The sequence below is a fragment of the Euleptes europaea genome, chromosome 21 (genome assembly GCF_029931775.1).
Source record: "Euleptes europaea isolate rEulEur1 chromosome 21, rEulEur1.hap1, whole genome shotgun sequence".
Classification (NCBI taxonomy): domain Eukaryota; kingdom Metazoa; phylum Chordata; class Lepidosauria; order Squamata; family Sphaerodactylidae; genus Euleptes; species Euleptes europaea.
Genome location: NC_079332.1, coordinates 3,150,062 through 3,174,053, shown reverse-complemented (window position 1 = coordinate 3,174,053; position 23,992 = coordinate 3,150,062). Strand labels below are relative to the sequence as shown.

Here is a 23,992-nt window from a genome sequence, read left to right as displayed (position 1 = left end):
ATTCCCAAGGCTTCTATGAACAGCAATTAGTATATTATTAACTTATGAGTTAAACCAATGCACTTAATTCCAGCAGGAAAACAATTCTCCTGTTTGTTCTCATTTCCAAACTTCTAAGTGCCAGAGGTATTCCATCAAGCTCAAATTAAGCTTGTGGGTCCATTCCACTTTCTTTGTTGCGATTCTTTCCTTTGCTTTCAGAAGGGTATTAAATGTTAATGCAATTGACGACTCCTTTTCATCTTCGGGCGAGAAGGGCCAAGAATTCAATGTTATACAAGCTGTAGATAATAAAATCACCCTTACGTGGCATGATTCCCTGGTCCACCAGCTGTTCTCGTGTCCGCCGTTGTTGTAGCCTCAGTTGAAGTACTGGCAAGAGAAAAAAGGGAATTGTTAACCGGACAAGCAGGAACACAAGGCTGACGAATGGCTCGGAACAATGGGGGCAAATCCAGAGAAAGTTAGGTGTGGGTAACTCTTTCGGAAATCACGGGACTTACAACCTTCCAAGTGTGCGAAAAGGATATTGGTGGGGAGAAAACCAACCAATGGGTTGAAATTAAATCAAAAGAGTTTCCGTCTAGACATTAGGAAGAATTTTCTAACAGTTAGAAAATGGAACAGGTTTCCTCGGGAGGTTGGTAAGCGCTCCTTCCCTGGAGGTTTTTAAGCAGAGGCTAGATGGCCATCTGTCAGCTATGCTGATTCTATGACCTTAGACAGATCATGAGAAGGAGGATATCTTTGCCATCTTCTGGGCACGGAGTAGGGGTCACTGGGTGTGTGTGGGGGAGGTAGCTGTGAATTTCCTGCATTGTGCAGGCGGTTGGACTAGATGACCCTGGTGGTCCCTTCCAAATCTATGATTCTATGAAAACTGCAGAATTCAATCTCTTGAGGCCTTTCGGGATCTACAATACACAACCCAGGTGGCATCTAACTTCAAATAGCATGTTCAACAGTAAAACTGGATAGCACTTTGGGGATTCAATGTTGATGGTGTTTATGCCTGTTATAATGCACACCACAATCATGTGCAGGAAATCATGATTACAACAAGTAGGTGTTCCCATCCCAGCAAGAGTTAAACAGAACTAACAGGGCCTAGGGCTTAATTACCAGCAATGTTCATTCCTCTGTGTGTTACTGTGGAGTGGTTGTAGTTACAGGTAAAAACATGACTGATAACATGAGCGGGGACTGATGTCATTTGGTTGTGGACTTAGGAGATTTCTTGGAAGCACAGCACACAGAAGAAAAATAGCGGAAACAGACAACCTAAATTAATGTTAGGTTTTATCCCTCCACAGTATAGGCAACCCCATGGTCTAGGGTTCTCTCTCCTGGTAAATATGAACAAGGGTTACTGTGGTCACAGATTTTTTGGTGTTCTACAGCCACAGAATCTGAACAACAAATGCACAGAATATTTCCCCTCTCGATGTTAAATAACAGAGCAATTTAAACTTGGATTTCTGCATTATCATTACATAAACATGGCAGTGTGTTTCATTTTGAGGGCAGCAGAATATTGCCAAGATGACAAACATCCACATCCATGGGATATGAAGTTTCTCTTTGCAAATGTCTGGGAGTACAAAAACATTACTTGGAAGATTCTTATATTGCTATATGCATCTCCCCCACCCCCACCCCAAAATGAAAAGCCTCTTCAAAGACTGGTGGGGGCATAATGGTTCACAGTGTGCGCTGGGATATTCTCAGTTCAAATCTTCTACCTTAATTATTGCTGGAAGGAAGGACGGAGTCTGAGAGAATCAGAACCTTCCTTAAGGGCCGCCACTGAGGGAGGAAAAATTTGAATGAATGACATCCCAGCTCACATTCTGAACCTTTATGCCCATCATCCCGGCCATACAATGACAATGCAAAGGTTACTGAGATGACAACTGAGAAGTGCCCTTTAACAATTAAAGTTCTCTGGAAAAATGTCTAACAATAACAACACTTAGTGTTAATTCTGCATTTTCAGGGTCAAAACACATCCTGTCCATTACGGCAGTCTTTATTTCTATACAGATATTTCACAAAATCACACAAGGTTGGAAGAGACCACAAGGGCCATCCAGTCCAACCCCCTGCCATGCAGGATCCCACAATCAAAGCGCTCCCGACAGATGGCCATCCAGCCTCTGCTTAAAGACCTCCAAAGACGGGGACTCCACCACCCCCTGAGGCAGAGCATTCCACCGTCCAACCGCCCTCACTGTCAGTAGGTTCCTCCTAATGTTTAGGTGGAATATTTGTACCTTCTTCCTCTCCCCAGTCAGACCCAGCATGACAACCTCATGTGAGGTAGGTTACCTGTGAGGTACGTTATGCTGAGACTGGCCCAAGGTGACTGGCCCAAGGTCACCCAGCGAGCTTCCACAGCAGAGTGGGGGATTTGAACCTGGGTCTCCCAGGTCCTAGCCCGACACTCATAAGAACGTAAGAACATAAGAAAAGCCCTGCTGGATCAGACCCAGGCCCATCAAGTCCAGCAGTCTACTCAGACAGTGGCCAACAGATGCCTCTAGGAAGGCCACAAACAAGACGACTGCAGCAGCACCATCCTGCCTATGTTCCACAGCACCCAAGATAATAGGCCTGCTCCTTCTATACCATGCTGGCTGATAATCTGCACAACTGGCCTGTAAAGAAGACGAATGTTATCATCCCCATGGAACCAACGGTGACTGAGGCTGAAAGAGAGTGGCACGGCTGAGGCGCAACTTGAACCAGCAGCCTCCCAGACCGCAGCTTGTTCTCTTTGCCACCACGCTGCACCAGCTAAGTCAGTGCAGTTAGAATCAGAGCCTGTTCTCTGAACGCCGTTTTTGAATTGTCGGTCATCAAAACAATTACATCAGTCGTATATCCCTTGAGTTTCGATATTAGGACAAAAGGTAATTAAAGCAAACAATTAACCTAACAATATATACATATTCCCCAAATTAAAACCTTTTAGTATGTGCAATAACAAACTGACCAGCACTCTCTTGGTAACATATCAAGTTTCCATTCAAACTCTTTTTTGTTATAACAACAAAGCAAGACTAATTGCCGGATTACCAAAATGCGTGGGTTTCCTGCGAACTTAAAATTGAGGACTAAGGTCATAGTTCAGCAGAGTACTGGCTCGCTCCCTATCCACACAAAAACTACCGTTGATTGGTTAAAAAAAGAGAAAAGGAAAGTTCCAGAAGTTATCAGACCTACATTTAGAAGTACAAATCCCCAGAAAAAATGTTCTAGAAAACAATGCCGCCCCGATGTTCTACAAAAGACACCAGTTAAGGAAAAAGCTGAGGCTATTATAACATACGAAATTACCCGACACAAAGTCAACTTCCATCCTAGAGGTTAATATCCTGAATCCAGAAAAGACCTGGATGGAGCATCTGGCAACTGAGACGGTACTCCACTAGTTCTGGATGGGGCTGCACAACCCCTTTAAAGGTCAGCTTTGCAGGTTGGGGGTGTTGGGAAATTCAGCTCAGCTTTTGACTATATCGGCAGCCTGGAGAGCCCTTTTCCAAATTTGGTTGGTTTACCAGATGTTGCTGCTCCAGGAAAAAGAACGGTTGTCGTCAGTTATCCATGTTTTGATAACATCCAGGGTTAATTACCATAATATGTTGTACATAAGATTGCACTTGGAAGCCCCTTGGAAACGTCAGGGTTGAGAGTACAATGGATGGGTTAACCAAGTCCATCGTAAGGAGCATAAGACATCTGTATTAAGGTATCGCCATTGGCCTAAAGCGCTGATTTGGACATTAACAGTGCCATCATAAGGAGGTCAACTCAGAATCCTAGCTCAGGTCTATTCAATGGGCTTACCTCTAGGAAAGCATTGTTAGAATTGCACTGTTAAGGTCCTATGTGGTGAAGGATCAGGGTGCTCAGAGGACCGCCTCCTCCCACACAAACCTACCTACCTGTTGAGGTCATCTTCTGAGATTAGGCAGGTGGTGACTTGGGAGAGAAGCCCTTTTTTGCAGCTGCACTCCATTTATGCAACTCACTCCCAAGGGAAATTCCCTCCCCCACCCCCGCCCACGGTGCCCTCTTTGTTATCCTCTATGTGCCAATTCCCACCTCGGTGCCACTTGGATTTGGCAAGCAGGGAGAGCTGAGATCACTGTGGGTAAATGTTTGCCACCCTAGTCAGCAAAAGCTGGGCATGTACAGGTTTGCTGGCAGGAAATCTTGTATTCCCATCAGGCAGGTGTAGAAATATCTTACAACGGCCTGGAGCTGCAAGCGCCCCGCTCATTTCCGCAAGCAGTCAACAGAACAACTGCAGGGAATCTGTGCGGTCTGGTAGAAGAGGGAAATTAGCCTTTGACCAGATTGTGAGGAATATTTCAGATACCATCTGAGAACATTCTAAAATAGAGTGTCCAGTTCTTGCACTGGTATGAACATTAAATCGCTCAGAGAGAGAGAGAGAGATCGTGCAGGAAAGATCCAAAAATAATATTGAGGCTCGGATATTAAATATTCTAAGCAGAAATTTGTAGACAGCCCTCACTTTTACAACCTTTGATGCACACCTTTATTAGAACAATGAATTGCATTTTGAAAGTTTTTGCTCAAGTATTTTCTGGTAAATGCTATGGCCAAGGGGGCAGAGTTAGGCTTTTTTCTCACCAGAAAGCATCAAAGTGCTAATATATTCTGTCCTAAGGGATAATTCCCCAACAAATGTTTCTTGCTTTGTTTTAACATTAACAGCTGCAATGATTGTTAAATAATGATTGACCTATCCATATCAGCTTCGAGAGTGGTCAAATTCCAATGAGAAGTTTCCAGCTCTTGAGCTTTTAACTAAAGAGACTTGGCTCAGCACATTTTTATTAGCTCTCCTCTACACAACAGAAGTGACAGCTACTATGAATAATTAATTTGGACTGGGCAAGACAAGAGTGCTTTGTATTGGTAGAAAAATCCTATTCTGCAACCTTATGGGACACCAACTCAAATTCAGCCCCATCGACATACATTGTACAACAAATCCTGGGGGGAAATTACTTCTGTTTAGGAAGAGTTAACGCCTTACAAATTCACTCACATCCCACAGATTTAAATGCCTGTATCCAGATATAAATGCCCATTTCCCAGCTTACAGTCAAGCCAACAAAACTACAAAAAAACAACCAATCCCTCAGAAAAACATCATTCCACAGACTGGGAAATACCTGGAGATTTCTGGGGCGGAGCCTGAGGAGGGCGGGGTTTGGAGAGAGGAGGGACTTCAGTGCCACAGAGTCCAATTGCCAAAGCAGCCATTTTCTCCAGGGGAACTGATCTCTATCAGCTGGAGATCGGTTGTAACAGCAGCAGATCTCCAGCTAGTACCTGGAGGATGGCAACCCTAGGCCAAATGCACAACTCCTAGTCAAGGAGATGGTGAGGAGCAGCTCACCTGAGAAGAATAACTGATGCCCAGGTCTCTATAGGGAGAAGCAGTCCAGATATGTGGGTCCCAGGTTGTGAACAGCTTAAATCGACGTGACAACTAGGCCTGCCCCCCCCCACTACCACAAAACATCAGCAGCACAGATGTGTTTATGCAGCCTGACATTTTTGTGCTGGCTCACAACTCAGCAACAGCTACGCTTTCTCGTGCTCTTTCAGCCCCAATCTTCCTCCCTGGCATATTAAGTGTTTCGCAAGAGGCGATATGTATAAGATGGAATGCCCACTGGAAGGCACACTAGTGCAAGAAGCACTGCCAACGTGGAAAATGTATATACATAAAACAGCAAGCAAGAGTGCTTGCAGGGAGCCCAATTTTCAAGTGAGCGCAATACCTCAGCTGTACAACTGTGCTGCTCAAGTGGAACAGAACTTAAGGTGGCCGCCTCACCCATGTTATTTCAAAGCGTGCATGAACCTGCAAATTGCCTTAAACTCTTCTTTCAAAAGGAAGGGCTTCTTTTATCTTATTTGAAATGAGGACTGTGTCGCCCCATTGGCTTCAAGAGCAAACTGAAAGAACCCTTCCCTGGGAGTAAGCCCCACCGAATAGACCTGCTTAGGATCACTCTCTCGTTCTGATAAGCACTCCAGACTACCTCCCCACAAAGTTAAACATCTACAGTTTCTGAACTTCTGAACATGCTTGCAAGAACAATCCAAAGCCTCAGGGCGTGGTGGAAGCCCTTCTCCTAAAATTAGATGATTTTTACCTTGTGTAACAAGATTTCCTGGAGCACAGCCTGGTCTGGTGATGGTAACTCTCATATAGGGAGAGGCAGTCTCTAAGACCAAGACTAAATATCCAAATTCAGCTCAGCTAACTTACAGAAGGCAAGAAATCTGATCGCTCTGATGTGCTCCTTCTGCGGCATGCTCTGTTCATCTTCCGAAGTAGGTGTTATGGAAAGTGTCATCCAAATGTCCAGCAGCAGTTTGGAGTTTGTAGGTATTATAAGCACTACGAGGCATGATGTTGGAGTTGCTGGCAAAGGTTCAGATGTTCAAAGCGGTAGGAGGGGAATGAAAATGTAGCATATTCTCTTAAATCAGTGCAAACAGCCCTTTAAAAATGCACATGCTTCTTTCTGCTGGCATAATTGAGTTTACTGTGATCCCGTTTACAGCATCTGCATGAACTATAGCTGGGAATCAGTGGAGATGCTACATCCCCCCAAAAAATGTTTGCCGTCAAGTTGCAGCCGACTTCAAGGCCAGAGATTTTCAGAGGTGGTTTGTCACTGCCTGCCTCTGCACAGTGACCCTGGTATTCCTTAGTGGTTTCCCATCCAAATACTACACAGGGCCAATGCTGCTTAGCTTCCAAGATCTGTCAAAACTGGGCTAGCCTGGGCTATCCAGGTCAGGGAATACCAATCTATACTGTATAGAAAAGACATAAAAAATTATACAACTTGTTCTTTCAGAACAAAATGAGTAGAAGCAGATATCGCACGTTAACGTGAGTCAATGATGTTACAACTGCTGCATTTGGAAAGAGCTCGGCAATTCGTTAGCCCATCCCCTTGCCTATTTCCATTCCATTATAGAGTGGGTTGAAGTGGAAGTATCAGCCTCAGTGGGACCTTTAGACTTTTCACGTTTTTGAAATGATAGAGAAATGATAATTTCTTCAAAAGGGTAAGACATGATTTCATGATATTGAAATGACAAACGCGCCCAACAATGGCATGGTTGCAGCCCCAATTGCTTCCTGGTGGTCTGTACTCTACATGGCTTTGGTAGCACTTGGGTTGGTTGGGAATTCTTGAGTTTTTCAACCAGAAACCAACATGAGGGAGAGGGACAGAGAAAGAGGTGTATATCATGTCTTGTAAGTGGCAAGAGAATGTGCGCAGGTCAGACATGATATCTATACTCTTGCCTGGCTTTCTGCTCTTGACTGGTCAACAGAATAAGAGCATGGGATCACCTATTCGAATGACAAGAAACATTCAGCACGGTGGGTGTGAAGGCAATCTAACAGGAATGCAAACTGGATGCTCTTTATCAGGCAATACATGAAGCATTCTAATAAACAATGTTTTTGGTGTTTTATTTTTTTTAATTTTAGTTGGGTTTCTCAGGTAAGTGGCATGTGTTCCTCATAATAACTCTGGGCGGGATCTCCAACCATCTGTACTGCAGACTCTAGTTCCATCTCTTCACTGCAAGCGATCCTTATTTACATTCTAAGAGTGCTGCCAGCTGCAAAAATATTCCAAGACAAAAGACTCTATGTTTAGAAGTTTTTGATGGGAACGTTAAGTCAAAACCTAGAAATAAGATCTAAAATCTTTTAGACAAGGGGGGGTTTGATTTGTTTAATTTACAGGTTTTGCCATAATGCTAGGAAATTTTGGAAAACCAGTTATTAGAGTACTCTCTTTCGTTGCCAGGGCGTATCAACCTAGAATTAGTTACTTCTGCCTCTTTGGGTGGGCAGCTTTAAGTTTCATATGACTTGAGTTATCTATATCTGTTACAATTTTGAGAGTCACAAAGGCTTGGGCGACTATTACCCCTATTTGCATGAGGATCCAACTCTAAGGGGGGGGGCTCTTGAAATCTGCATTGCCCCAAAGGAAATTGGGGGGCAGAATGGGTCCTGCAGAATCCAGACTTTGTTACAGGTAGTTGGGAGAATGTTCTGTTTGACTGTTTTGCAGATAGTACCATGGGGCATCTATGGCAATGCCCCCCCCTGCCCCCCCCCCGAAGTTGGGCTCTTGATGCACTGGTAGTACTTTGCAATTCTTGCAAAACCTTGACAATCTCAAAGGTTGCCAGTCCGTCCAGGGCCAGCTTGCTATATTATGTAACTATATAGGACAGCCTCAAACACAATACGGATTACTTGCAAATTAAGGGGATTCAGGGCAAAAATCTTACACACTAGCGACAACTGTGTGCGGCTGCTTCAGCATCTGTTGATCACACAATTCAGACTTAAAGCTGCAGAAAACTGTGTTTCGCAACCATTTTCTCCTCCTTCCTTTTTATCTTAAAATTTTTTTGGGGGGGGGGAGTTTTAAAGTATAGCAAGTACTGTAGGTATAGAGGCAGATGGCCAACCCCAGCTCGCACGTTCTGAAGGCACTCTTACATTTTCGTAGGGGTTTAGAGATACAATTAAATATACCTGATTTCTGTGTTCACATTTAATTAACCTACAGCTCAGTAATTCGGATTGTGTGTGTGTTAAGTGCCGTCAAGTCGCTTCCGACTCATGGCGACCCTATGAATAAATGTCCTCCAAAATGTCCTATCTCTGACAGCCTTGCTCAGATCTTGCAAATTGAGGGCTGTGGCTTCTTTTATTGAGTCAATCCATCTTTTGTTGGGTCTTCCTCTTTTCCTGCTGCCTTCAACTTTTCCTAGCATGACTGTCTTTTCTAGTGACTCTTGCCTTCTCATAATGTGACCAAAATACGATAGCCTCAGTTGAGTCATTTTAGCTTCTAGGGTCAGTTCAGGCTTGATTGAATCTATAACCCACTGATTTGTTTTTTTGGCAGTATCCGTAACACTCCTCTCCAACACCACATTTCAAAGGAGTCTTCTCTCTTCCTGTCAGTTTTCTTCATTGTCCAGCTTTCACACCCATACATAGTAATAGGAAATATGATGGCATGAATTCGGATTACAGCTCAGTTCATTCGGGCATTTTCAAAAGCTGTAGTGTGTTGGATCACTAAAGCATCCCTGGGTCGAAAAGTCATGCTTGTTGCCAACAGACTGGACTGAAGACTAATTTAAATTTATCCAGTAAAGAACCAATTGTACATAATATGGCAATTTGCCAGAGTCCCCCATTAAACTGAATAAAATGTTCATATATCCGGGGGGGGGGGGGGAGAGAGAGAGAGAGTGTTGATCTACAGTGGTGATAAACCACCAACCCTGTTAATCCAAAACGGACACAAATTGTTAGGTAGGCCTGTTAGATAGCACGATACCTCTTTAGGAGGACCAAGCAAAATTCCAGTGACTATTGCTAGTGTCTGTTTTGTGCTGGTAAACCACCATTTCTATACATATATGGAATAGTATAGAACACAATACATATGGAAAAAACTGACAGATCACTTGAGAACTGCCATGCTGTGTCACATTCCAGGCTCCATCTAGCACTGCTTTATGGCTGCCAACAGTGGCCAACCAGTAATAAGAAATACCACACGCGATGCCAAGAAAACCGGACTACTAATCATCTACCACGGGCATTTTAAAATGTCATTACAACTGTTCTTCTTGCTGCTATGGAAACAGCGCAGAAAACCAGGAGGGTTCCTTTAAATGTATCACCCGTTGTACCAAAATCTACTTTTCTCTGCTGGAAAACAGTCATTACAGTAATTTCCTCCACTCTGGCAATCAAAAATTTGTGCACAGTGTAACAGATTAACAGATTATTGTTGCCCTGAAGTATTAACGGCCGAGAAGCAGCACTGAGAATTGCAGCCTAAAGCTGCAGAAAAAAGTCAACATCTCAGTCAAGTACCAAGAGCCTGCCTGCTCTATACAGATGTCTAAAGGTTCAGGGGGAAATGCAAACATTTCTATCAAATTGCTGTATTTTGGAAGAATCTGGTCACCAGGTAATGCTACACGATACATATGGAATCCCTACAAAACACTGTCCAGGGGGTGTTCGCCCCCCAGCTGCCATAGCCCAGCGCTGTGCTTCTCTAACTGGTTAAGGGTCATGAACACATGAAGCTGCCTTCTACTGAATCAGACCCTTGGTCCATCAAAGTCAGTATTGTCTGCTCAGACCGGCAGCGGCTCTCCAGGGTCTCAGGCAGAGGTCTTTTACATCACCTACCTGCCTAGTCCCTTTAATGCCGGGGATTGAACCTGGGACCTTCTGCAGAGAGGGTGTGTGAAGCCAACTGCCAACAGCTTTGTGCACTGTTGTTGTGGGAAACGGATGAATAGCAGGGGGGTGGGGAGGGGCATGCCGCTATACAGCCGCTCTGCTGCAGCTTGCCCCATGCCGACAACGGAGTAGAAAATCGCAGGTGTGGCTTAATCCCTACCCTCACAGTTGGTGAAAACAGCAACGGGTGTCAAGCGGAGACCAAAAAGAAACGCTCTTTTTGGGTGGGACGAATTGCATCAGCACAAGTCACCGAAGACGACTCATCTATTATTTGCATTTCAGGCACTCCCCCTTCAATAAGCTTTTGATTTTCAAGAGAGCTGAAGGCAACAGGTGATCATATACATAAAAGTAAGCTCTTTGCTTTCATCTCCATCACACTAAGCCTCGACGAGCTGGGAAGTGCATATGTACGGATGCATACGTGTGGAAGGCGGCTCTGCAGATGAAATACACCAAGCTGTCTCTTTCTCCACCTGTGCTTGGAAGCCAACAGGACTAGGGAGCCGGGTTGGTTCTCCAACCAAGCCAGCCAAGTGGTTTCTTCGGGTGGCACAAGGATTTCTTTGGGTGGCACAAGGTTCTCGATGTGACCTCCCACCCCAGACTGTCACAGACATTTTCAGTGAGCTTAGTAGTTGCCCAGAAGGCCACAGGCTTTCCAAAGTCATCCACAGCAAAAGGATCTACATAATTTCAGGAGGACAGAGGCAGTTTTGTCTTAGACTATTCAGTGCCCTTGGCTGGGTTCCCAGCAAATCAGGTCTGTTCTCTGTCATCCTGCAATCCATTTCGGCCCATACAATGCCACTAACCTAAACGAAATGGCAAGCATGCCAATGAGGAGCCTTTGATTATACTCTGAGGCCCAAATCAATCCCAATGTAAACAGATGTAGTTTACATGTTTGCCATTTGTGAAATAATTCAGATTAAAGTCTCAGAAATAATTTAATTCCCCAAACCCCTTTATCTCATTAAATTCAGCATTAAAAAAAAATCAGAATGTACCCAACTACTTTATGTTCACTACCTAAGCTATGGAACGTTCTGATTTTTTTAAAAACTCTGTATTACTCATCTTGCAGGCTTCCAAAGAAGCATGCTTAGATAATGGACCCTCTTTGGTTTCCATAGTATTGCTATTTCCAACAAATACAACTGGAAATGGTATTTACTTATGGCTTAAATGAGCATCATTGCCACTGATTCTCATAGCCATCAAATGCAAACTGATTCTTTACAGAGTCATAGAATTTGCCTCCATCTATTTGAGAGCACGCATTTTTTCTGCAGTCAAGTTGTCATGGAAATGAAATTCAGTCGGTGAAAGACACAAGGATTCAATGGCACAGTTCAGACACAAGTGTTTGCCACCACTTTAACAAGCACGGGGAAAATATGGCTTTTCTGGGTTTCACGGCAAACCACAGTTTACTGGTACAGCTAATTGTGGTTTGCACTTTCCCTGCAGGGTTAAACACAGTTTGGCGCCTTAATGTGCAGGCAAAGATCAAATCAGCTTGACAGTCCAGGCTTAACAGCAGACTATGGTTTACAAGCAAACCATGAATTACTGGCCATATGCAAAGGAGAGCACAAGTTATGTACTGTGTATATTAAGGAAACTGAAGTTCTACTGGGATGTAGGGATGTCTACTGGGATGATCTAGGAGGTCCTCTAGTCTATACAGGGTATTCCAGAATGAAGAAATATAAACTCTAAAGGCCAAGCAGATGTGGTAGATGTATATTATTACACTGACATCTACCAAAATATTCTCTTTCAGACTTCTACTCAACCAACTAAAATAGAGTCACTAAACCTCTCAAGTAGTGGCAGAAGGCCAGGATGTTGTATGGATTGTTACAGGAAAAGAGAGCAGTTCAGATTTCTGCCTCTCTGATTTGCCAGAAAAGAGACCTAATGAAGCATTTATTTCCCGTAAGCAAATCTTGGCCATCCTCCTGCTTTTTTCACAATATTGGTTTTCCTTTAGAAATTTGGGGCAGGTTGCGAGAGTTAGCATCTGATATCTGATTTTACAATGACACACCAAATGGGTAAAAATCAATCAACAGAGTTGTGCTGGCAACAATATACGTTTGTACCTCAAGAGTTAACATTTTTATGGATTAACCAAAGACACCTGATCCTAAATTACTAAGAGCATTCCACTTCTGCATTCTTGAATGTTCCTTAAAACCTTATTGGGTTTAAGCCTTAATGAATGCTCTTTGTAAAATCCTTTTCTACCCCATCAAAAAGATTTCTAGGTGAAGGATGACAGAAGATGCTAACTCACAGTTTTAATGAGTTGTCAATCTAGCCCAATTTCATACAGGGGGGGGGGAAAGTAATTTAATATTAACCGTTCTTTCTAAGTCGACACACTCTTATACTGAGACTGTGTGAAAATGGGTAGCAGAATCACAGCCTTGGCGTCATGTACTGAAATTTCTTAGCAAAATTGTTAAAAAGCATGTGGAACAATTCACCAACAGTGTATTTTAAACATTTGTGTTCTGGAAGGTTCTGCCACCAGTGGTGGGGGAAATAAATATGGTTATTTAATATCACACTAAGTGTAGTACCGATGTACAGTATCTGTCCGCACTGTGGCATTACATAAGAATGTAAAACGAAAGTGTGAGGGTGGGGGAGGGGATGAAGAGGAAATAAAGGAACTGAAAACCTAAAATTAACTCCAAAACGGTTCATAACATTGAGTGGCCACAATGGAATCATATTGCAAAATGGAGTGCCAGAGCTATTGTGCATATCATTTACATAACCAGAGCAGATGCCGGGCCACAGATGGCTGGTATGATGTACCGATTCTGATATTCTTCCCTCACAAACAATTTTGAAGCAAAAAAGCAAACATGCTTTTCTTTAAAAAGGTGCAAGTATATGACACAGCAGCTACTGTCAGTGTGCAATCTCTGCATATACTTTTATCAGAAAACACTGCCTTTAAAATAAATATGCTGCTTGATTAATCACAGGCATCTCTTTATTCAACTGAAATATCTCATGTTGAGTCTTTCTCTTTTCCTAGCATTATTGTCTTGTTCAGTTAGTCTTGTCTTCTCGCTGCTGAAGCTAGCCCAAATATATAAGTCTCAGAAATCTTCTGAAGTATATACTGTCGAAGGCTTTCACGGTCAGAGTTCATCAGTTCTTGTAGGTTATCCGGGCTGTGTGACCGTGGTCTTGGTATTTTCTTTCCTGACGTCAGGAAAGAAAATACCAAGACCACGGTCACACAGCCCAGATAACCTACAAGAACTTCTGAAGGATGCTTAGACCCAGGGTGAATTTTCAAGACAAGGAACTCCAGAGGTACAAGACAACCATTGAGATCATCCTTTTAAATCCCTTTTTGCCTGTATAAAAATGGAACTACGGGGGGAAAAATGGGACAGAAATGAGAACAGAGGAGAAGGAGGCTTCTGGGATATGAAGGATTCAAGCCATATACTGTGGAAACCCCAAGCATGTAAGGTTTCATACGGCAAAGTTAACATTTCATATTGTGCCTGGAAGATAGGAAGATATCACAGATGCCAAAGCAATACAACATCATAAGAAGAAGAAGAGTTGGTTTTTATATGCCGACTTTCTCTACCACTTCAGGGAGACTAAAACCGGCTTACAATCACCTTCCCTTCCCCTCCCCATAACAGAGACCCTGTGAGGCAGGTGGGGCTGAGAGAGCTCTGTAACTTGCCCAAGGTCACCCAGCTGGCTTAGTGTGTAGGAGTGGGGAAACAAATCCAGTTCACCAGATTAGCCTCCGCTGCTCATGTGGAGGAGTGGGGAATCGAACCCGGTTCTCCAGATCAGACTCCACTGCTCCAAACCACTGCTTTTAACCACTACACCATGCTGGCTGATTAACCTGGCTGTGTCAGGGAGTTGGATCACCACATTCTGCAGGAACTGCTAAGCTAGATTTACCAAGTCATGAAGATCCCTGGGTGACTGGGCCAGCCTCCATCTCTCTGCTCAACCTATCTCAAAAGGTAGCCAAATGTACGCATTCAACCACCCTGAACTCCTTAGAGAAAGCTGGGATGACAATACCCTCCAAAGTAGGCCTGGGTACCACACACATGCTGATTATAAAGACAAATCTCATTGCACCAGATAGAATTGGTTTAAAGCCACTCCTCCCCACTCCCACAAGTGAATCCCCTACAAGCAAGTTGCCCAGGCACTGTGATCACAAAAGGAAGCCCACGTGGGGTCAGAGCTCTACACAAAGACAGTGGGCAGCCGTTATCATTATCATGACACTTTCCCCAGTGGCCACAATCACAGGAAAACAGCTATGGTTTTTCCCATGTGACTGCAAGCACAAGGAAGGGCTGCGGCTGCTCACACGTGGGCGGAAACTGACAGCCCATGTGGACTGTTCCTTGGTCCACCTGTATTCCATTTTCAGCAATAAAAGATAGTCCATGGCTTACCTTTTTATATCACCCTTTTTTGTGTTTTATATCTACTTATACTCTAGATCTCCAGTTCATGTTCCCCTTCCTACTTTTTCAAGATTGCTCTCTAAAAGAGACAATTAAAAAGCATCTTAATTGACGTTCAGTATTGTAAAGTCTAGTGTGAACGGCAACAAACCAAACTTGTCCTCAATTTCCCGACATACGCTTACTCTTTGCATTTATACTCGGTTCACTCCAAAATGGAAAACATTCTCAGTCTTTCTCTCTCTCTCTCTCTCTTTGGAAAGAAGTGCCAATTCTGTATCAAAGGAAACCAGCAGCATTCTCTGGCTCATTCCCAGATACTTAGGTAAAAGAACTGAGCATGGAAAGCTGGGATGAGGTGGGTAAAGAAAACAGGATACGGATCTGGGACAGACCGGGAGGGGGGGGTAATACTGCATGGAAAGGACTAACATAATGTATCAAAGGAAGGAAAACTCCTACAGTGTTCTTCACACAATGCACAAACCTTGATTCTGGGAAGAAATCATTTCTGCTGCAGCCAGGAGAGCAACCTCTTGAAGGGGGTCCTGTGGAACCTGTTTAATATTTGCTAGCAGAGATTTGTATTTATGAGTTTTCCCAACTTCCCTCGATATGACAGTTCAAGGGGGGCCTTGGTTCGTCTTATAGCCAGAGACCACCATAAGCCTCACAAAGCGTAACTGCCGGTGAACGTCAGCAGAACTGTACTGGACCAGTTGGAGTTGAAGGAAGTCCACCGCAATCGAGAACGAGGTCCCTCAAGAGATGCATCCTCGTTCTGATTCTTTCTGCTTGACCTCAACGGCGACATCCTTTGAAAGGGGGTTCTTTCCCAGCGTGTTCTGTGACCTGTTGTGAGCATTGCAGGAGCACTTACCCCCACACACACACACATATTACTGAAAAAATTAATTACTCTTCAAGCACCAGTTGCTTGACAACGGCAACACACCCCACCCCTTTCAACACTGCACGCTGCTGTTCAGAGATCTAATGCTTTAAACTATCAGCCAGCATGCAGCACCGCCATCCTAGCTCATCACATTTAAACCATCAACCACCTTGCCTTCCCCCACACCAGGAAACTGACCTTCCTTCAGACTTTTCGAGCTGCTGGCATCAAGACATTCCTTCTCTTTCAAGGGTTCGATATCTCCCACCGGTAAAATCTCTGGGAAACCCTGCTGCTGCTTCTTGGAGCTATCGATCATGATGAAAACCTCCTTTAGAAAGGCACCATCCAGCACGGGAAAGAAACCAATTTGCAAACCAGCAGCGCGCTGCTTCCCTTCCTTCAGTGCAGCGATAATTGAGCAATTATGTCTTTAAAGCATCTGAAAGCAGCCATTACCCCTGTCCTTCCCAGCTTGGCCTGAAAGTACTCAGCCGGCTACAAGCGCTGAACTCTCTGTGATAGAGAAAGGCTGAGGCTCTGTGGAGAGCTTCCAGACCCCACCTCCTTCCCCAGATGAGCCCTCCCCTTTTCAACCAACCCTGGCTTTTTGCTGTACTTTGCATTCAGTGTGCAGCCCGATGGTCAGAATCATCTGACAAACACTGAGTCAAGAAGTTAAAAAAAAATCCCAGCCGTTGTGGAAGTGGGAAGCATTCGGTGATACCTAAGGCGATAAATAGGTACCATGCTTTCTCCTTTTTTCCCCCTCCGCTGCCACAGGCTCTGGATACACATTCTGTCGCCTGATTTTTTGTTTTGCCTCACATCCCCAACAATAAGCAAGAAAGTTACCTTTCTAGCATGGGGGAGAGAAAGGGGCCAGGGTGGGTAACTACAAGATGCCTATAATAATATCCTATGCATCTGCACACAAGGTCTGATCCTCTACCCGAAGCAATTCACTGGCCTGGACAGGAGGGGTAGGGTTGGAAAGACGAGAGCGATGTCTCAAGAATTGGTGGCTTTTCAACCTAGAAGAGAATCCAGGAGTTGCAAAGAAGAAAGGCTCTCCAAAGCTGTTTGCTGCACCTTCCATGCCTTGATGAAGCCACTAGCCAACACACCAATCTGATCCCTCTTCTCAGAGATATTTGCATGCTTCTATCTGACAGCACCAACAAACATCTCCATGCTGCTGATTCAAAGGAACTGGAAACCAACAGGTCTATGACTTCTGTAAGGGGCAGGGTCACAGAGGGAGTTAGCCACCTGGAAGCTTCAACTTGTGCCTGCATAGCTTTCATTCAGGCCGGGCCAGGAGGGTGTATCTGTTGCCATGGAGAGCCTTCCTTCCTTCCCTGTGCCTCTGGCTCGTGCCTTTGGGGGCAGGCAGGTGGCAACCAGGTTTGGTGGCCTCAGTGGGGGGGGGGAAGTCCCTCAGACCACTGGCCCACTGGGACTCTCCCATGTAGCCTTAATTGCCACTTTGCCTCTGCTTGCAGGAGTGGTAATCACATTGCTCTGAACAGAAGGTTACTTGCTGTACAAGAAAAGTAAAGTCACCACTATTCTCTCCCAAAGAAGGCCCTCTCTAGATCATGTTTTCATAATGCTGCAATCTCTCAACCACATTTCTATGCCAGCCTTCCCTCAAGTTGATGAGAAAGGTGTACACGTTTCTCCTTTCCTTCAGTTTATCCTCACGATAACTCAGTGAAGCAGGCTTCACGGGGAGAGGGTGGCAACTAGTCCAAGATCATACAGTGTGTGCTTGAGCAGGGATCTGAACGCAGAGCTCTCCAGCTCCAGCCCAACAAAGTAGCAGCTATACAATTCTGGCTGTCACGTTCCAGTGGGCACATGCATTGGAAGCCTGCTGTCACCAGGCTACGGGTAAGACTGAAGGCAAAAGGAGGAGGAAGCAGGCAGGGTAAGAAAAGGAGCAGAGGAGAAGTAGACGCTATGGGAAACAAAGGTGTGGCAGGGGCAGCGTTTCGGTGGGCTAGGAAAGACGTAGAAGCAGTGGACAAGAGGACTACAGGAAGCAGGGGCCAAGGTAATGTAGTATAAGGATGAGGGATGGGAAAGCTAGGGGTTGATACTCACTCTGATCAATCTCATCTCACTAGTGTAAAATAACAAATAAAGGCAATATGAATACTGCAGTTCACTAGAAATGAGCACACGCTGCTGCTGCTCTATTCTCCTTTAATTCCATGTGGCATTTCTAATGCAGCAAAAAAATTCAATTGCCTGCTTTGTGCAGCAACACTTGCCCTCATTAAATCACTCCACAGCACCTCCTCCTCCTCCACAGGCTTTCTGATCTGCTATTCTCAATGTTAGCAGCCCTTTTTATCTTTTCAATTAGTAGCTCAAACAGCTCTTCAACATCAACAAAGCAACTGGGGAAAAGAGATTCCCTTAACGGTCCCCTGGAATTCTTTGGCACAATCAGTGCCAATTTTTGGGACAGCTAATTTTGTCACCTCTTTGGAAGCAAGGAAAACACCGGCTGTGCTCCAGAGCACGGCCAGAACACGTCCCATGATTTGTCCAAGCCACAAAACCTAGAAAGAGGGCAATCCTCTGAACATTCAGTTGTCCGAGGTACTATATACCTATGTTGGGGGTTAATTGACAATTCCAGATACTTCCATTGGCCACAAAAAGCTCCCAAACCCACCCCAAAGTAGTCAAAAAAGCCGAATACTGCTGCAGGAGGTCTGACCTGGTAAAGAAAACTGGACGCTTCTCACAGGGAGTTGTTTGTTACTAGGGCCATCTCTCTTGCCTGAACTGGAAAGGCCCAAACCTTCAAAATGGCTGCCTAGATATATCAAAAATGGAATCTGTCAGCAGAAAATAAAGTATCCAGCCGTTATTATTTCTAAAAAGACAGAACTTTTTAAGGTGCCAAAGAGTCAGAGCCTCTAATTTTGTGAAGCAGTATCCAACCACATAAAAATAATAGAACTGAATAGCAGTTCTTTAAAAAATCTATCTACTCATCAGTCTCAAAGGTATTAATACCATCCTAAGCATTTATTGTCCTGACCTGGATGGCCCAGGCTAGCCCAATCTCATCCGATCTTGGAAGCTAACCAGGATTGGCCCTGGTTAGCACTTGGATGAGAGACCGAGGCAGTCCAGGGTGGCTATGCAGAAGCAGACAATGGCAAACCACCTCTGTACATCTCTTGCCTTGAAAACTCTACAGGGTCACCATAGGTCTACTGCAACAGCACCAACACCAAGCATTTATTATTTACAGCACACCATCAATGTACATAGAACTTTAGAGGAGATGAGTCACTGAATCCATCAGGTCTCCATCCCAAGGATTCTACAGTTAAAATGTCATAAATGATGAAAAGATTACAAGTAAAGGACAAAATGTCCAAATTAATGTATCACAGAAGTTGGAGATGTAGACTGTTCTTAACCCAAGAACAAAGACAAAAGCTAGCAGCTTGAAAATTTGCGAGACTTGCTCTTTTTCAATAGGTCTCCTACTGCTAAGGGCAAGCCAGATGTTACTTGCTGTCTGCAGGTTCCTGCGCTGAAGTTCAGCACTGACAGCAGCTACGGTCAAACAAATACAGGTAGATTCCTCACCAAGCACTGCAAACCTTCAGGTTATTCTGCGTTGGTGGGGGGGCAAGTCTGTGCTGATCACAGCTAATGCCATTGGAGAAATAACGCAACACCACAGTTAAGGATGGTAAGGAGAAGGAGCATGCAATCCTTTAGCCCAAACCATGAGTAAGAACCAAAGAATAACTACATCTGCATTAACCTACCTAGAGGCCATAATTCCAAACACATTATCAAACCTCTAAATTTAAGTGTGAGTCAAATTGTGTGTGTAATCTGCTGTCAAGTCACAGCCGACTTACGGAAACCCAGCAGGGTTTTCAAGGCAAGAGACTTAACAGTTTTCCCTTGCCTTCCTTTGCACAGCAACCCTGGTATTCCTTGGTGGTCTCCCATCCAAGTACCAGCCCGGGTCGACCCTGCTTAGTTACTGAGATCTGACAAAATCAGGCTAGCCGGGACCATCTGGGTCAGGGCATGAGTCAAATTTTTAAGGAACAGCTGAAGTGCCTCATATGAATAAAGGGCACGTTTTTTGTCTCTGTGGGAGATCAAGGGCATCTCCACTGTTCTACCCTCTTCAAATAAGGTTCACAACCACTGCAGGGAAACTGTGCATGTGGAAGACTGGCCCAGCTTTCCCTCAGATTGGTGGGAAGAGCATCAAGAGTTTCTGCCTACTCAGAGTATCCAGGAAAACCTCCTGGGGGGATGGATCAATCGGTTGGATAAATACACATCCTCCCTGCTTGGCCTCGCTGAAAGGATCCTGCCACAGTTTATGGCATGTTCTCAGTGCTTGCAAAGTTCGGAAGGCAAAGCTCTCTGTCAGGCATTTAAGGCCAGAAAGGTTATATCTAAAGGATTTTTTTTGGGGGGGGGGGAGATGTACACTCATGAAGTTACAAGAAGGTAAGAATCAACATTTCATGTTCCCCAAACACTGTCAGCAATAGGACGTACAGAAAAACAGTATTATTGTTTTATTATAACATCTTCAATGTCGCCAGAATTACATATATGCCCCCCAAAAAAGAAGCCACATAATTGGGTCAGTTCTGAATGACTTTTCTCTCCTTCTCGGTAACTCTTCTTCTGACTGGTTATGGTTTTTGGATGATCTCATCCCTGTATCTAACTGTGTGAGATCAGCCCTTAGGTTGCAATAAATCTTCTTTCATGGTGACCTTTTACTGCTCAAAAACACGAAGGATCCCATAAATCAGCTGAGATTTCCCACCACCTCAGTTTAACTATTATTTATTAAGCGTGAGAAAAATAAAAAACCTTATATTGCTGAGAAATGAACACCAGCCAAAGAAGGGCTTCCTGGCAATTACAGAGAAAACAAAAAATGCCCCAGGGACCTATATCCAATTTGGCAGGGTCAATGTAGCCATATACAACTACACCAGGCTGTTTTTTAAAAGTAATTTTAAAAAGGGGGGGAGAGGAGTGTTTTGTTGGCCTAGATATCTACAAGACTCAGATTAAACTATGTTACTAGCAAGTTATTCAAAATTAGTTCTCCTTACTGCTGAATAACAAATGTATCTCAGAACAAATTCCTACATTCACAAGCCCATTCTGGTAGGGAAACAATTCTATTTTTTCCTCTCTTTCCCCCCTCCACATCCGTCTCCATTCCATTTGAGGTGGAAAAACAGGAAAGATCATAGCAATGCCTACTGAGGCAAGAGCATGCAAGCTTTCTGAGTTATACAGAGTGTTTCTGGCAACATTTTCTCCTACCCAGAAACCAAGTTAACATTTCGTAGCTACTTCAATTAATTCCACATTTCCCTCATTTAAACCCATCTAATACAATAACTAGCATTGTACAGAACTGCTGCAGCACCTGCTTCCTTCATTCTTCCCCTGTCTCCAGAGACCGTTAATGAACAGCTAATAGTCAGATTTAAGGTGCAGGCTGGAGAAATGAGCAGCAAAATTGCTTGTCGTATAAAAAAAGAGAGAGAGAGCATTTTAACCTGCTACTTCTATCTGCAAAGGCAGAAGCAGTTAAATCACCATCCTCATGGACAATGTACAACACGTCCCTTCGGCACACCCGGACAAACTGCAAAACCTTTTGGCATTACCTTAAATTAATTTTTAGTCCGAGCCGGTACTCCTGGCTTAAATCTCTCCAACATAAGATGTTTAATAGAGGTGTTAGTTGAGTGCATTAGCCCAACAAAGAGGATGAAAAGGATTTGATGCACTGGATATAACCTTTCCCTGGCCCAAACTCCTTCCCAGAAAATTACTACGTTTTATACTTACAGAAACAATCCATTTCTTGTAACAACTAATGTCACCATCAATATATGAGATAATAAAGCACATTTTTTTATCTTTGTGGGATTACTGCCAAGTCTTTGCTAGAACAATATAAAGTGACAGAGAAACATTTCCAAAGCAACTCGACACAGTACAGGCACAACGCAGATGAGTACATGAAGCTGTTCCCAAATAGCATTAATATTTGGAGTTGCCTCTTGTCTTTTTTAACCTTCTTCAGGTGACTAAATGCCCCCACGTTGCCACTGCTTTACAATGTACTGTGAAGCTTTTTACGGTTATTGTTATACTTCTATACTACCTCTCCTGTAGAAAGTTCCCATTGTCTTACATGGGGGTTGCTTGTGGTTTCTAATCCAGGTGCTGATCAGATTTATACCTCCTATACTACTAGATGAAAGCCAACATGGTGTAGTGGTTAAAGTGTTACACCAGAATCTGGGAAACCCAGGTTTGAATCCCCACTCGTGCCGTGGAAACTTACTGGGTGACCTTGGGCCAGTCACACACACTCAGCCTCGACCCTGGCAAGTATTTGGATGGGAGACTTCCAAGGAATACCAGGGGTGTGACATGGAGGAAGGCAATGGCAAACCACCTCCGAACGTCTCTTGCCTCGAAAACCCTACAGGGTCGTCATAAGTCAGCTTTGACTTGTCAGCAAACCCCCCAAAACTATTAGATTAGGTGCTCACAGGTAATTCACTGGACCCAAGAACAGCCTTGGTTAAATTCAAGCCCAGTAGCACCTTAGAGGCCAACAGGATTTTGGGGGCATAAGCTTTCGAGAGTCACAGGTCCCTTCATCATCTAATTTGCACCAAAGCAAACTTGTTTCCTAACAGAGCATTTTTAAAAACCTCACAAACTATTCCAGCAACCATCTATGAGTAAATGAAGGATTGTTCCAATGATTAACTGGCATACAACTGTCTTGTAGACTCTCAACAGTTACAACTGTTGAACTGAACTATATCATAAAGACGCTCTGGGGAGAAAAGTTACTTAAGAAAAACAATTATGGCAGTTTCCAGGGGAATAGGTCAAGGTCTCCATGGTAACAAGGATGTATGAGGTTGTCTCCATTGCTCTATTTACAGTGCAATCCTATGCAGAGTTACTCTAGTCTAAGCCCACAGGTTTCAATGGGCTTCGACTACAGTAACTGTGCATAGGATTACTCTGTTAAATATACTGGAAAGACTAACTTACAAGGGGCAAATAGTTCAATGACTGGGGCTGGCAGGACTGCCCAGATCTAAATTATCCCTAACAGATGCTCATTTAATCTCCTCTTCGAACAATCTTTATAGAGCAAGATGATCATTAAGTAGACTAATTATCGAGTTAGGAATGCAATATGTAATATGTGCCAATGCAGGCTCAGAGTTTCCACTTAGGCAATTTCAATTGAGAACTGCTTTGTCGTCTTTCAACTAGGGAGCAGAAACCTTCCATTGTGAAGCTTGAGTTCAAATGGATGTTGCAAACGGTGCCAGGAAAGCGATTGAAGCTTTTCCTGAGAATGGGGTCGGTGAGGAAGACGACACTTTATCAAACTTTTAAGCATGAGACAGCCCCGTTATCTTTAGAATAAAACTTTACTCGTAGTGAATCTGTCATTGCATTGGGTTTCTAAGGAACTTGGATTTGGAGCTGTCTCAATTCATGCTATGACAAGAGCATAGACTCATAGAACAGAATCATGGAGTTGGAAGGGTCTGTAGAGGCCATCTAGTCCAACCCCCTGCTCAATGCAGGATCAGCCTAGAACAGAAGCCATCATTCTTGTAGGACTCAACACACACTTGACAGGTTTGCAAGACGCTGAGTATCACCATCTAAGGGCCTGTCCGATAAGTAATCTGCCCTGGACCAATGGCCAAGTGCTAACTCTTGAAAAAGAACTGTAAAAATGAAATTTTCTTTAAAAAGTTCACAAGTTTTAACAGAGGGATAAATTTAGACCAAGACCGTCAGGTGTCAGGCTCAGAAGACGATGCAGGATTAGATACGCTAAAACATTTTGCCTTTTCCACTAATAACTTAATCCAATAAAAGATATGCATCCCTAATCTAAAAACGCATCACTAGTCCAGTACACCTGACTTGCACACACTTCCTCAATCATCACAGCGTTGGAGGGCACACCATACAGATTTGGATCTCAAACACCACCACCACAACACAGTGAACAGAAGAAAGCCTGCATGCCTGAGTTCTGTGTGCACACTAGAGCTCCCACACACAATGAAGAAGTAGAGCATGTAAAACTACTCAGCCATACGCCTTAGCATGGCAAAGAATAAATGCCAACAGAGCAGTCAGGCT

The 23,992-nt window shown here is 43.9% G+C and overlaps 1 protein-coding gene across 1 annotated transcript in view; it reads right to left on the bottom strand.

Annotated features, from left to right (window-relative positions):
• The window catches only part of MRTFB (myocardin related transcription factor B), a 60,502-nt gene that overhangs the window by 20,777 nt on the left and 15,733 nt on the right, over positions 1-23,992 (bottom strand). Inside the window, exon 3 of the mRNA XM_056866566.1 lies at positions 307-372. Coding sequence (XP_056722544.1) covers positions 307-372 — 66 coding nt within the window. The remainder of the gene's footprint in view (positions 1-306; positions 373-23,992) is intronic.